This window comes from Monodelphis domestica, chromosome 1 (assembly GCF_027887165.1).
Source record: "Monodelphis domestica isolate mMonDom1 chromosome 1, mMonDom1.pri, whole genome shotgun sequence".
Classification (NCBI taxonomy): domain Eukaryota; kingdom Metazoa; phylum Chordata; class Mammalia; order Didelphimorphia; family Didelphidae; genus Monodelphis; species Monodelphis domestica.
The window spans coordinates 407,342,730-407,355,328 of NC_077227.1; the positions used below are offsets into that span (position 1 = coordinate 407,342,730).

Here is a 12,599-nt window from a genome sequence, read left to right on the forward strand (position 1 = left end):
CAAATTAGTGGAAGCATACTTTAGCTGTCATATCTTTGGACAAGGAAAGAATTTAGGACCAGACAAAGAAAATTATAATTGAAAAATTGATAACTTTATTTTATATTAAATTTTTAAAGTTTTGTACAAATAAAACAAAGGTAACCAAGATTAGAAAGAAAACAAAAAAGCTGGAAAAAATTTACAGCCTCTCTGATAAAGGTTTAGTTTTTCCAATATGCAGAGAACTAAGTCAAATTTATCCAAATAAAAGTCATTCTCCTGTGGATAAATGGTCAAGGGATATGAACAGGCATTTTTCAGATGAAGAAATCAAAACCATCTATAGTCATATAAAAGCATTCTATCACTCTTTATTAGAGAAATTAAAATTAAAACAACTTACCTATTAGATTGTCTAACATGACAGAAAAAGGAAATGATAAACATTGGAGGGGATGTGGGAAAATTGGGACATTAATATACTGTTTGTGGAGTTGTGATCTGCTCAAACCATTCTGGAGAGCAATTTGGAAGTATACTTAAAGGACTCTAAACCTAAAACCGTTTAATCCATCAGTACCATTAGTTGTCCATCAATCGGGAAATGGCTGAACAAGCTTTGGTATATGATTGTAATGGAATACTAATGTACTATAAGAAATGACAAGTAGGGTGATTTAAAAAAAAAACAGAAAGACTTACATGAACTGATGCAAAGTGAAGTGAGAAGCACCAGAAGAATACTGCACACAGTGGCAACAATATTTTTTGGCAAACTGTGAATGACCTAATTGTTCTCAGCAATGCAGTGATCCAAGACAATCCTGGAGACTCATGATGAAAAATGCCATCTGTCCTCTGAGAAAGAACCAATTGAGTTTGAATGCAGACTGAAATATACTTTATTTCACTTTCGACTTTTTTTTCCTTTGAGAACTCATCAACAAAATGACTAATATGTAAAAATGTTTTACATGATTGCACATATAAAATCTATATCAGATTGCTTACCATCTCTGGGAGGGCAGAGGTGGGAGGAAGCAAAGAAGGGAGAATGGGAAAAAAGGAGAGAATTTAGAACTCAAAACTTTTTTCTAATGAATATTAAAAATTGTTTTTACATTTAATTGGAGAAAAAAGTATTTTTAAAATGTCACTGCAATCCAAGGCCAACAATAATAAGCCAGTGCCTTACAAAGCATCTGCTACTATATAAAACTCAAGAGGAGAGAAGCTACTAGCAGCAATGCAATGATCCAAGACAATTCTGAGGGACTTATAAGATGCTATCCACATCCAGAGAAAGAACTGTGGGAGTAAAAACACAGAAGAAAAACAACTGCTTGATCACATGGGTCGATGGGGATATGATTGGGGATGTAGACTCAAAATGATCACTCTAATGCAGTTATCAATGATATGGAAATGGGTCTTGATCACTGATACATGTAAAACCCAGTTGAATTGCTTGTTGGCTATGGGAGCAGGGAGGGAGGGGGGGGAAGAACATGGTTCATGTAAACATGGGAAAATAGTTTAAATTAATTAAATAAATAAATGAAATGAAAATGAAAACATCAAGGGGAGATAAATAACAGTCTAGGGTGATCACTGAGAACTATAGGGAATTTCATAGGTTATCTAATCTAATCCTTTCATTTTACAGTAGAGAAACTGAGGCCCAGAAAAATCAAGTGACTTCAAAGTTGTTAAATAGATATAAAGTAGTAATAGTGGTGGTGGTGGTGATAGTAGGTACAGGACTAAGCATTTATATAACACCTACTATGTGCTTTATAAATATTCTCTCATATTATTATATAATATATGTGTTATATAATTATTATATAAATATTATCTTCACAACAACCTTTAAGGAAGGTGATGTTATTATTCCCATTTTACAGTGGAGGAAACTGAGGTAGACAAAGGTTAAATAACTTGCCCAGGGTCAAGTAAGTGTTTGAAGCCAGGTTTTATTTCAGGTCTTCTTGTCTCCACATCATCCAGGGCTCTAACTATTGTTTCACAAGCTGCCTCCTAGGAGTAGTGGTAAAATTTCCCAAGTCCCATGGTAGGAAATACCATGTCTGAGATTCAAAACGACATCTTTGTTCTCTAGTCCAGCACTCTTCCCATCACCTGGAAAAGATGCCACTCAAACTAGACTTCGAAAAATAAAGCAAGATTTCAACAAATAGAGGTAGATTGAGGACTCTTCCCTATGAGCCTCCAAAGTCACAAAACTAGTAAGTGGCAGATTCAGGTCTTGAACTCAGGTCTTCTGACTTTTTCCAGTGAACTACCCTGCTGATCTGTGCCAGTCATTGGATTTTTTGCACAGAAATAGTCTAAATCAGACCTGTTTCCTCTCCTTCAAACATACTTTACAACCTTGGGCAAATCCATTCTCTCTGGATCTCAGTGCTCCCTCCCTCCCCCCATAAAAAAAGAAAAAGAAGAAGATGGATCAGTTGGGGTCTGAAGTCACCATCTGACATTCCATCTGACAGGTTTCACTGTACACTCCAGCAGAGAGAAGACCACTGGATATCAGATCCAGGCCTCTGGGGCTAAGAATAAGACTTTTAGTGTCTGCACAACTCTGGACCTGCCTCCACCAATGAAGTCACTCACCCTTCTATGAGGTCATACTGAGTGAACCTTCAGTGAACCTTCTGCTTCCCTTCGATGGGACATCTTCACGGTATCCTACAGCAGGATTCTACCCTGTATTGACTTCATTTCTTCCCATTCTAGTGTAGATATAGTCCATTCTCTGGACAAACCTATCCCTTGGAAGTCAAAGGGGGGAAAATATGCGTCGGAGCCAGAGGGTCCATTCAATCGACTGTTCTAACAGTGCAGAGAATGAGAGTGACCTAAACCCAACTTCATTGACCAGATCTAGAAGGTAGAGAAAATCTTAGGGTAGCAAGGAGGGAGGAGGAGGAGGAGGGGTCTCCCAGGAAACATTGAGGCCTGGTTCTGGAACTGGTTGGGGTTATGGGGGGTGGGGCGCGGATCTGATCTCATGTGTCCTTTTTGAAGAGAAAGAAGGAAAGGTCTCTGTCCCTCAAATTCTACTTCTGGCCTAGACCCCTGGAAAGAGAGACATCTAGTCTCTGATGCCCAAACTCAGTCCCTGGAATGACCTCCTGGGAAGAGGCTTGTTGGCTTCAAAGAAGGTGCCCTACTTTTAGGAGTGTCATTCAAAGTTTTGTAGTAACCTACATTCATTCATTCATTCATGCATGCATGCACACATGAATGCAACAACAATTTATTAAATTTCAGGCATTTTGCTAGGTGTTATGAATACAAGACCAAAAACAAAATATGCCCCAAAAGGCCTTATATTCTTCTGGGGACAGACAATATGAGCATAGGTTTATAAAATATATGCAATTTTGTGAGAGTAGGGAGGACAACAGCAGCTGAGGACAAGTAGATAGGCCTTGAGAAGGAGATTGCATAGGGGTAGTTAGGAATCTCAGTGGATTGAAAGCCAGGCCTGGAGTCAGGAGAACCTGGGTTCAGATTTGGCCTCAGACACTTCCCAGCTGTGTGACCCTGGGCAACTCACTTACTCCCAATTGCCTAGCTCTTATCACTCTTCTGCCTTGGAACTGATACTTGTATTGATTCTAAGACAGAATATAAAAGTTTTTAATAAGAAGAAGAAGAAGGAGGAGGAGGAGGAGGAGTTGGAGGATTTGGAGGAGGAGGAGGAGGAGGAGGAGGAAGCATATGATCTAAATTTTCATGAGAGGTAAGGAAACTCCCAAGTGGAGATAAAAGATTAACTTACTGTGTGTCCTTGAGCAAATCAATTCTGTTCTCTGGGCCTCAGTGTTCCCTTGCATTTCAGGTATGGGAAGCCTATGCAAAAGCTTGGAGATGGAATAAGGCTTCAAACACGTGGGAAACACCAACTAGGGTAATTTGGCTAGAACATAGAAACTGTAAAAGGGAAGAACTTGAAATAAATCAACTTGCCAGGCTAGAACAGAGCCAGACTGGGAAGGGTTTTAAATGCCAACACAATAGTTTGCATTTTAGCCTGGTACTTCTTGAGCAGAAGAGAGATCTTCACAGAGCTATGCTTTAGGGATATCACTTTGGTAGCTGGGGAGGCAGGTCTGTGGGTGGAGGAAGACTTGAGCCATGGAACCCAAATAGGAAGTTATTACAATAGCAAAAAGGGCTCAAACTAGGGTGGTGGATATGTAAGTGGAAGGAAGATGTCAGTTGGGAGAGATGTTGGGGAGGTAGAATTGACAAGATGTGAATGGCCAAGGGTGAGTTTGGGAGTGACTGAAAGAGTCACATATCTACAATTCTGAACTCATGAACTTGGGTGATGGAAGGATAGTGGTGCCCTTAAAAGAAATAGGGAAATTAGGAATAGTAAAGGGCTTAGGAGAAAAACTAAAAAGGGTGACCTAAAGTTTTAGTGATTGGATATCTCGAAATTTCTGAGATGGTACCAATTTCAAATCATCTGTCCCCATAAATCCAGTATTTCAGCAAAGAGTCATTGAATGAATCAAAGCAAGAAACATTACTTGAGATATGTGTTACATCTCCCCCAATAGTTACAAGCTAAGGAAACATGACAACCACCTAGGAAATTATATATATACTCACATGCATGCACACACATACATGTAGTATTTCTTATGTATTTGGTGAGGCAAGTAGTATAAGTGGCTACCCATGAGTGTCACTGGCTAGTCATGACTTTCCAGTTGTAAAGTCTATGAACACTGTATTGTAGGTGCTAATAAGAAAGCTTCATGACCAATGCCAGCACAGCAAAGGAGGGCATTTGGAGGGCAGGGACGTGCAAGAAGGAATCAGAAAGCAGGAGTTCAAATCCCATCGCTACCAAAGTTCTTGAACATGGAGGTGGTGCATTTTTGGGTGATGGCAATTTACCTGGCTGTCCCCTTAATCTGAAATGCTCTCCTTTCTTGATCCCATAGTTCCCCTGGCTTTCTTCAAGCCTTAATTAAAATCCCACCATCTATGGGAAGTCTTTCTCAATCCTTCTTAATTCCTTCCCTCTCTTAATTTTTTACTGGTTATCATGTATATAGCTTGTTGTACATATTTGTTTGCTAGTTGTCTGCCCCACTAGATTGTAAGTTCCTAGAAGGCAAGGGTTGTCCTTTGCTTCTTTTTGTGGCCCCAGCACTTAGCACAGTACCTGACACATTCTAGTAGGCACTTAAATGCTTATTGACTGCCTAACTGACTATGTGATACTCTCTCCTTAGACCATCTCATCAGATAACTCCCTCGGTGTCTGAAAACTTTAACCTGGAAGAGAATCATAGTGACTCCTACTTGATCAACAGAACCAGTGAACGCAGTGCCAGTGAGCCAAAGGAGGGGGGATGGAGGAGCAGGGAGAAAGGATTGGCTTCTGCAGGATTGTGTTGTAAAAGTGGCTAAGGTTATCTTTGGTGTCCTCAGTCTCCCTCTCTGTGACCTTTTCTTTCCTCCCATTATTCTGATGGACCCACCAAAGCACTCTAATGATATTCTCTCTTCCTCCCCAGGAAAGGAATTGAGAACTGCTTAATGATCAGTGGTCAATAGCTAATAACAACAAGAGCTTTTGATTTTAATCCACACAATAATTCTACGATGAAGGCAGTTCAAGTATAATTTTCTCCATTTTGTAGACAAGGAAACTGAGGTTTAGAAAGTATAAGTTTCTCAGGGTAACATGCTAGGAAGCTGCAGAACCAAAATTAGAATCCTGGTCTTAAGGCATTGCCTCCAGGCCTCTTTATTCCATTCAGTCTTTCAAGGCAACTAGGTGGCTCAGTGTATAGAGTACCAGAATTAGTCAAAATGACCCAAGTTCTACTCTGTCTTCAGACACTTAGTAGCTATTTGACTCTGGGCAAATCACTTAACCCTGTTTGCCTTGGTTTCCTCATCTGTAAAATGAGCTAGAGAAGGAAATGGCAAACCACCCCAATTCCTTTGCCAAGAAAACCACAAAGAATCAGACATGACTGAAAAATGAGTGAACAAAGACAACATTCTCTCAGCCTTTCAAAGCTGAAGAGGGGAAGAGGGGCAGGGAAGCAGAAATTCAGGTGTCTATAATGGGAGGTGAAGTTTTTAAACAAGGGATTTTCTTATTACCCAGGAAACTGGATCAATAGATCAATAGACAACTATCTCCTCTACTTTCTTATAACACCAGTTTTCTGCCTTTCTGAGACAACTAAGTACTCTAGTGGAGAGAATGATGGACTTGGAGTCAGGGAGACCTGAATTCCAAGGCTACCTCAGGTGCTTTAAAGCTGGGTGACTCTGGAAGTCACTTAACCTTTCTAGGCCTCAGTTTCCTCATTTATAAAATGGATGTGACAACAGCACCATCTTCATGTTATCTCATTTCATATGGATAAAAAGTGCATTTCAAATCTTAGAGTGCTATGTAAATATCAGCTATTATTATCTATATTTGGAAAAAGAATGTGTGTTTCTATCTGTATTGATCTATGAATCTATGGGCACATGTATATGTGAATAATGTATGCATTTATGTGTCTTTGTACCTTTTTCAAAGTTTGTGGTTGGGTCTTTGTATGTATTATCTCCACTGTCTATCTTTACCTTCTCCCTATAGGTCAGACTCAACCAGGACAGCCTGGAACTACCCTGGAACATTAGGAGAATTTGAGAAACTCCATGTTCCCAACACAAAGAGTATCTAGTAATCTTTTGAAAGATTCTCCCATCCAGAACCATTCAGCCCTCTGTCTGCTCAAGGAATCATGGGAAACTATGGAGCAAAAGTTCAGCTATCAGAACCCAGATGGTTCCAGGACTAGAGTCCAAGGTTCTAGTGGAAAAGGAGTGGGAGCCATGACAGGAGCAGAGGTGGCCTGATTCCAATGTGGTAAAAATGATGATGTTCTGAGAGTCTTCTCAACTCCCATTCTCATTGATGAGTGAGATGGGTCTTCCATAAGGAAAGACTGGCTAGCTCCATCTTCTCTGGATTCTAGGGATGCCCCATAGGGACACTAGAAGGTCTCTGTAAGGAATAATAATGAGTTTGAAGTCAGAAGGCCTGAATTAAAAAACTCCACATCTTCTGCTTACTACCCCCAGGACTTTGGACAAGAGATGATCTCTGGGAATCCTTCCAACCCTAAATCCTATTATCTCTCTGTCTCTCAGGTTCTTCCTTTGTTAAAAGAGAGAAGAGAGGTGTAGTAGATGAATGATCTCTAGGGTACCTCACATTTCTCTAAGTCTATAAATTTAGCCATCATACTGGAACAAGACTACTTCAAGTGTTATGTGACTTAATTAAGGTCATTATTTGTGTCCTCAAACAGCTCAAGATGTTGCACCCCAATTGGTCACCACTGTCATCTTTCCCTCTTGCAGAAGCTTGCTAAGCTGGCTGAGTACGTACGTATGTATGAAAGATAAAGTCTTTGCAATCTACTTTGCATGGCTTAATTCTATGGGTCCAAAGCATTGTGGGAACTTGAATTGTACTCACTACCAAGCAACTTGTCCCACTGGTAAGGTCCCCTGGGAAGGCTTTGTTAGTACTCTTTTCATCACCACCAGAGAACTCACAGACACTAATGTGGGTATCTCTGCTCCAAAAGTACCCACAACTTTGTCCTGACTTTGGCCAATTTCCTTCCCCCACAACGGTAAGGTGCAATACATCTCACTCCCCAACTCCATTAGAAATACATCTCAAAGAATTTGATTTGACTGAGCTTGAACATCATCTCTATATACGAAGTGACACTATCATAGTTATTAATAGACATGATCACTAATGGAGAGCCACTAGTAGTCGTTGTTTAAGATTAATGGCTAATTATTATCCAGTAATCATTACTTAATGTTAATTAGTGACTCAACAATAACAAGGGCTCATGGCTGGAGTCCAAGACCCCCATGCGTTCTGATAAATGGATGGAAGATTATGAAAGGAAACAAGATAGTATTGAATAAAGAACACTGGTCTTGGAGTCAGGAGAGTTTTTGGAACCCTTCTGATTTCTTTCTGAACTATATGAGCCTGGGCAAGTCTCATATCTCTTCTGAATTTTGTGGCTATACTTCTTGAGAAAGCTATTTATAATAACTTCTTCCATTTTCTCTCCTCTTATTCTCTTCTTAACTCTCTATAGTATGTCTTCTGACTTCATCATTCAACTGAAACTGTTCTCTCCAAATTTATCCAGGATCTTTTCATTGCCACAGCCAATGGCCTTTTCTCTATCTTCATCCTTCTTGACCTTTCTCAGCCTTTGATAGGGTCAATCACCTTCCTGCCCTTAATATTCTCTTCTCTCTAGCTTTTCAGGATCTTAATTTCTTTTTATTTTCCTCTTAACTATCTAGCTGCTTCTTCTCAGTGTCCTTTGATGGATCTTCATCCAGGTCATGCTTACTAACTTGCCCCCTCTTTTCTTTTCCCTCTCTACTACTTCACTTGGTGATGTCATCAGCTTCCATAGATCAATGATCATCTCTACAATGATGATTCTCATATCTATCTATTTATCTACCCCTAACTTCTTGGCAGACTCATCACCAACTCCCTTTCAGACATCTAAAACTAGACAGTAGATAATGTCCTCAACATGTCTAAAATTGAATTCATTATCTTTTCCCCAAACCCTCTCTCCTCCCAAATCTTCCTCGTACGGTGAAGATACCAACCATTTCCCCAAGTCCTTTAGGCTCAAAAACTAGGTGTTATCTCTGGTCTGTGTCTCTCATCATCCCATATACAATCTGTGGCCAAGGTCTCACAATTTCACTTTTGCAATACTTCTCAAATACGCCTTCCTTTTCTTTGCTTCCACTTTGGTACATGTCCATATTTCTTCATGTCTGGACTATTTCAATAGCCTGCTAATTGATCTGCCTGCCCCACTCCAGTTTACCCTTCACTCAGCCACCAAAGTGATTTTCCTAAATTGCAAGGCTGACCATGTCCCTCCCCTACTTATTAAACTCTATTTACTCCCTGTCATCTCTAGAATCCAACACAAAAAACCCTCTATTTGGCCTTTCATAACCCAGCCCTACCTTTCTAATCTTCCTACATCTTACACCCCTCAATACACTCTTCAATCCAGTGACACTGACGTCTTTGCTGTTCCTCAAACATTCTCCAACGTCCCAACTCTAGGGATTTTTCTTGGCTATCCCCCATGCATGAGATGCTCTCCCTCCTTATCTCTACCCCTAACTTCCCTGACTTTCTTCAAGTCCCAGATAAAATCTCACCTTCTGTTAGAATTCTTTCCCAATTCCTCTTAAATCTAGTACCTTCCTTCTGTTAATTACTCATATGTATCCTATATGGAACTTGTTTGTACATAGTGTGCCTGCTGGGTCCCCCATTTCACTGTAAGCTTCAGAAAAGAGATTGTCTTTTGCCTTTTTGTATAGTCAATGCTTAGCACAGTTCTTGGCACATAGTAGGTACATAATAAATACTTATGAGCAACCTCTCTGCTCCTCAGTTTCCTCATCTTTGAAGTGGTGATAAACATACTTGCTCTATCTGCCTTAAGCTCCTTGTAAGGAAAGTCCTTTGTAGATATTAAAATATTTTATAAATGTAAGCTATTGCTATTCTTTCTCTGGCACTTCCTGATCCCAAAGGGTTTTCAGGTGTAGCATCTCCTTTGATCCTCACAACAGCTCAATGAAGAAGGAATGACAATGATTATTACCCCCCCATACAGATGAAGAAAGAGACATTAACTTGCCATGGGTTGAAGAGGTTAGTAAGTGGCAGGGCCATAATTTCAACCCCGGTCTTTCTTCTAACTCCATAAAAACAACTTTTCAATAATGTAGAAAGAACCCAAGACTTAAAAGAAGACCCTTGTTCAACTCTGTTCTGTTCAGGTTTCCATCAGTGGGACACCATGGGAATAACAAAGTCACTTCTCTTGGATCTTCAGTTTCCCAGCTGTAAAATTATGGGGCTAGACAAGATGGTGACCATGGTCTTTCCCATTCCAATACTCTATCTTCTATATTCTAATAATATCCCTCTCATTTTGACATTCCCTGTTTTAGAGGCCCTCTGAGCTCTGACATTCTATGTTCTAATGACCCTCTCAAATCTGACATTCTGTGATTTTAGGTTCTAAGAGCCCAACTAACTTTGTCATTTTGTCCTCTATGAAAATTCTCAAGATTTCGTTGACTAGCATTTGCTTAATGTACAAAATATGTCTCCTTTTCTTGACCCAAGAAATTTCCTTTGATCCAGGGATACCATTTCTCTTTTCTCCCCTGCCAGTCTTCCCAGGGGTCTTTTCCTCCCCCAGAAGCCTCTGCTCCTTTCCACCTAACAGGATGGTATAGCTCACAACCCTCTTGTCTTCACAGTTCAGATGATCTACTTTTTCTACACCCTGAGATACACGGTCTTTAAAGCTCAGCTCTGCCCCAAGTACACTGGGTGGACCCAGACAGGGAAAGCATCACTGTGAGTACAAAACCCAGTCCCAAGGGAACGAGAAAGGGAGAAGCAATGGACCAGAGTAGAAACAAGGCCACTGAGAAACCAAATACAATTCAGGATCCCTAGGAATAGTCAAGAAAAAAAATTTTAGTAAAGAAAGGAATTGATCTGAGTCCTGACAGTCAGGTAGGGTTTGGGGGAGGGAGAGGCAGGAAGGGAGTAAGAGAAAAGAGGGATAGAAAAGGAAAAAAGGTAGGGAGAGAGAATCATAAGTAGGGAAAATCAATTGAGCCAAATAGGACAGAAGAAAGAAAGGACAGAGGAATCCAGGCTGCCCATATCAAATAAATATTTTGGTTTTCTCAACTCTTCCTTCAAAATATCTCATATCCATCTCCAAAATTACCTAACTTTGAATCTAATTACCTCTCACCTGAATTGAGTTTTAGAAGCACAATTTTATGGGGCAGCCAGGTGGCACCAAGAATAGAGTACCAGGCCTGGAGTCAGGAAGCCTCATTTCCCTGAGTTCAGATCTAGCCTCAGACGTTTACCAGTTGTGTGACTCTGGGCAAGTCACATAAACCTGTTTGCCTCAGTTTTCCTACCTGTAAAATGATCTGGAGAAAGAAATGACAAACCACTCCAGTATCTTTCCCAAGAAAATCCCAAATGCTGTTATGAGTTAGAAACAATGGAAAGACAAAGCAATAGTTTTAGTGCTAAAAGGAATATTAGTGATCATTTTTTTAAACCCTTACATTTCATCTTAGAATCAATACTGTGTATTGGTTCCCAGCAATAAGGGCTAGGCAATGGGAATTAAGGGATTTGTCCAGGGTCACACAGCTAGGAAGTGTCTAAGGTCAAATTTGAACCCAGGACCTCCTGTCTCTGGGCCTGGTTCTCTACCTAAGGAGTCACCCAGCTATCCCACCCCACTGCCTGGCTCTGTAACTTTCTTTTTTATTGTCATGCAAAACACACTTCTGTATTGGTCATTTCCATAAGAACACACTCATACATAACCAAAACCCCCAAATAAAACCATAAATACACTGATGTGAAAGACAATTCCAACAGTTCTTTCTCTGGAGGTGGACAGCATTCCCTGTCATAAATCCTTCAGGATTGTCCCAGATCAATTCATTGTTAAGTGTAGCTGAGTTTTCACAGATTATCATCATCCACTATTGCTGTTATTGTGGACAAAGTTCTCCCAGTTCTGCTTATTTCACTCTGCATCAGTTCCTGCAGATCTTTGCAGCCTTTTCTGAAGTCATCTTGCTTCTCATTCCTTACAGCACAATTGTATTCCATCACCATCATTTGCTACAATTTGTTCAGTTATTCTTCAGTTGATGGGCATCCCCTCAATACTTTGCCACCCCAAAAGAGCTGCAATAAATATTTTTGTACAAGTAGGTCCTTTCCCCCTTTTTATTATCTCTTCATGATACAGAGCCAGTAGCGGTATTGTTCTGTAACTTTCAATGGCTATATATTATCTAAAGTAGAGATGTCAGTCTCTGGTTTATGGCTGCTGCCTGGGACCATTAAAATGTAATTGGGAATCATTTAACAAAAATTAAAAAATAAAAATACTATGTAGATAAATTAGCTTTGTGGCTTTCTAAGTTAATATGTGGTCTATGTGGATTCATTTCTATATGAGTTTGATTCTCAATTTGGCATTCAAGGTACTCCATAATCTGCCCATCTCCTACTTTATTTACCCCTTCTCTATAGAATTATATTTTGCATGGGGCAAATGAGCAAACTCTGTCCTAGGCCACAGAGGAGGGTGGTAATTAATTGCCTGACCCACTTGCCTAAACTCTACCTTCTATATTGAGACACAACAAAACCATTCCAGGTCTTCAGGAACTACCCTAGTGGCCTGACTTCATGCTTATCTGTCTGCTGTTTCTCTCTAAAATGAATTTTCCCAAGATATTATAGCTTGCTGCCCTCTTCATCATTCCTCAAATCCCACTAAGCCATTCTCCTCATAGCCTCTACGTGTACCATAAGCATTACCATTTCCAAATGCTCTCATTGGCCTCCCTACCAATAGTGATCCTCTGTTCCTTGGACATAAACTTTCCTATAGTGTCTTCTA

The 12,599-nt window shown here is 40.1% G+C and overlaps 1 protein-coding gene across 4 annotated transcripts in view; it reads left to right on the top strand.

Moving 5' to 3' along the window:
- The first annotated feature begins 2,634 nt into the window (after nucleotides 1-2,634).
- SUN5 (Sad1 and UNC84 domain containing 5) overlaps nucleotides 2,635-12,599 on the top strand; it is a 37,054-nt gene continuing 27,089 nt past the window's right edge. Inside the window, exons 1-6 of one of the 4 annotated variants that reach the window (XM_056811940.1) lie at nucleotides 2,638-2,896; nucleotides 3,635-3,754; nucleotides 3,854-3,922; nucleotides 5,265-5,365; nucleotides 7,356-7,427; nucleotides 10,402-10,501. In XM_056811940.1, coding sequence (XP_056667918.1) covers nucleotides 2,802-2,896; nucleotides 3,635-3,754; nucleotides 3,854-3,922; nucleotides 5,265-5,365; nucleotides 7,356-7,427; nucleotides 10,402-10,501 — 557 coding nt within the window. In that variant the 5' untranslated portion in view covers nucleotides 2,638-2,801. Of the gene's footprint in view, nucleotides 2,897-3,634; nucleotides 3,755-3,853; nucleotides 3,923-5,264; nucleotides 5,366-7,355; nucleotides 7,432-10,401; nucleotides 10,502-12,599 lie in introns of all 4 variants that reach the window. The other 3 variants (XM_016428537.2, XM_056811941.1, XM_016428536.2) reach the window with 3 other exon arrangements.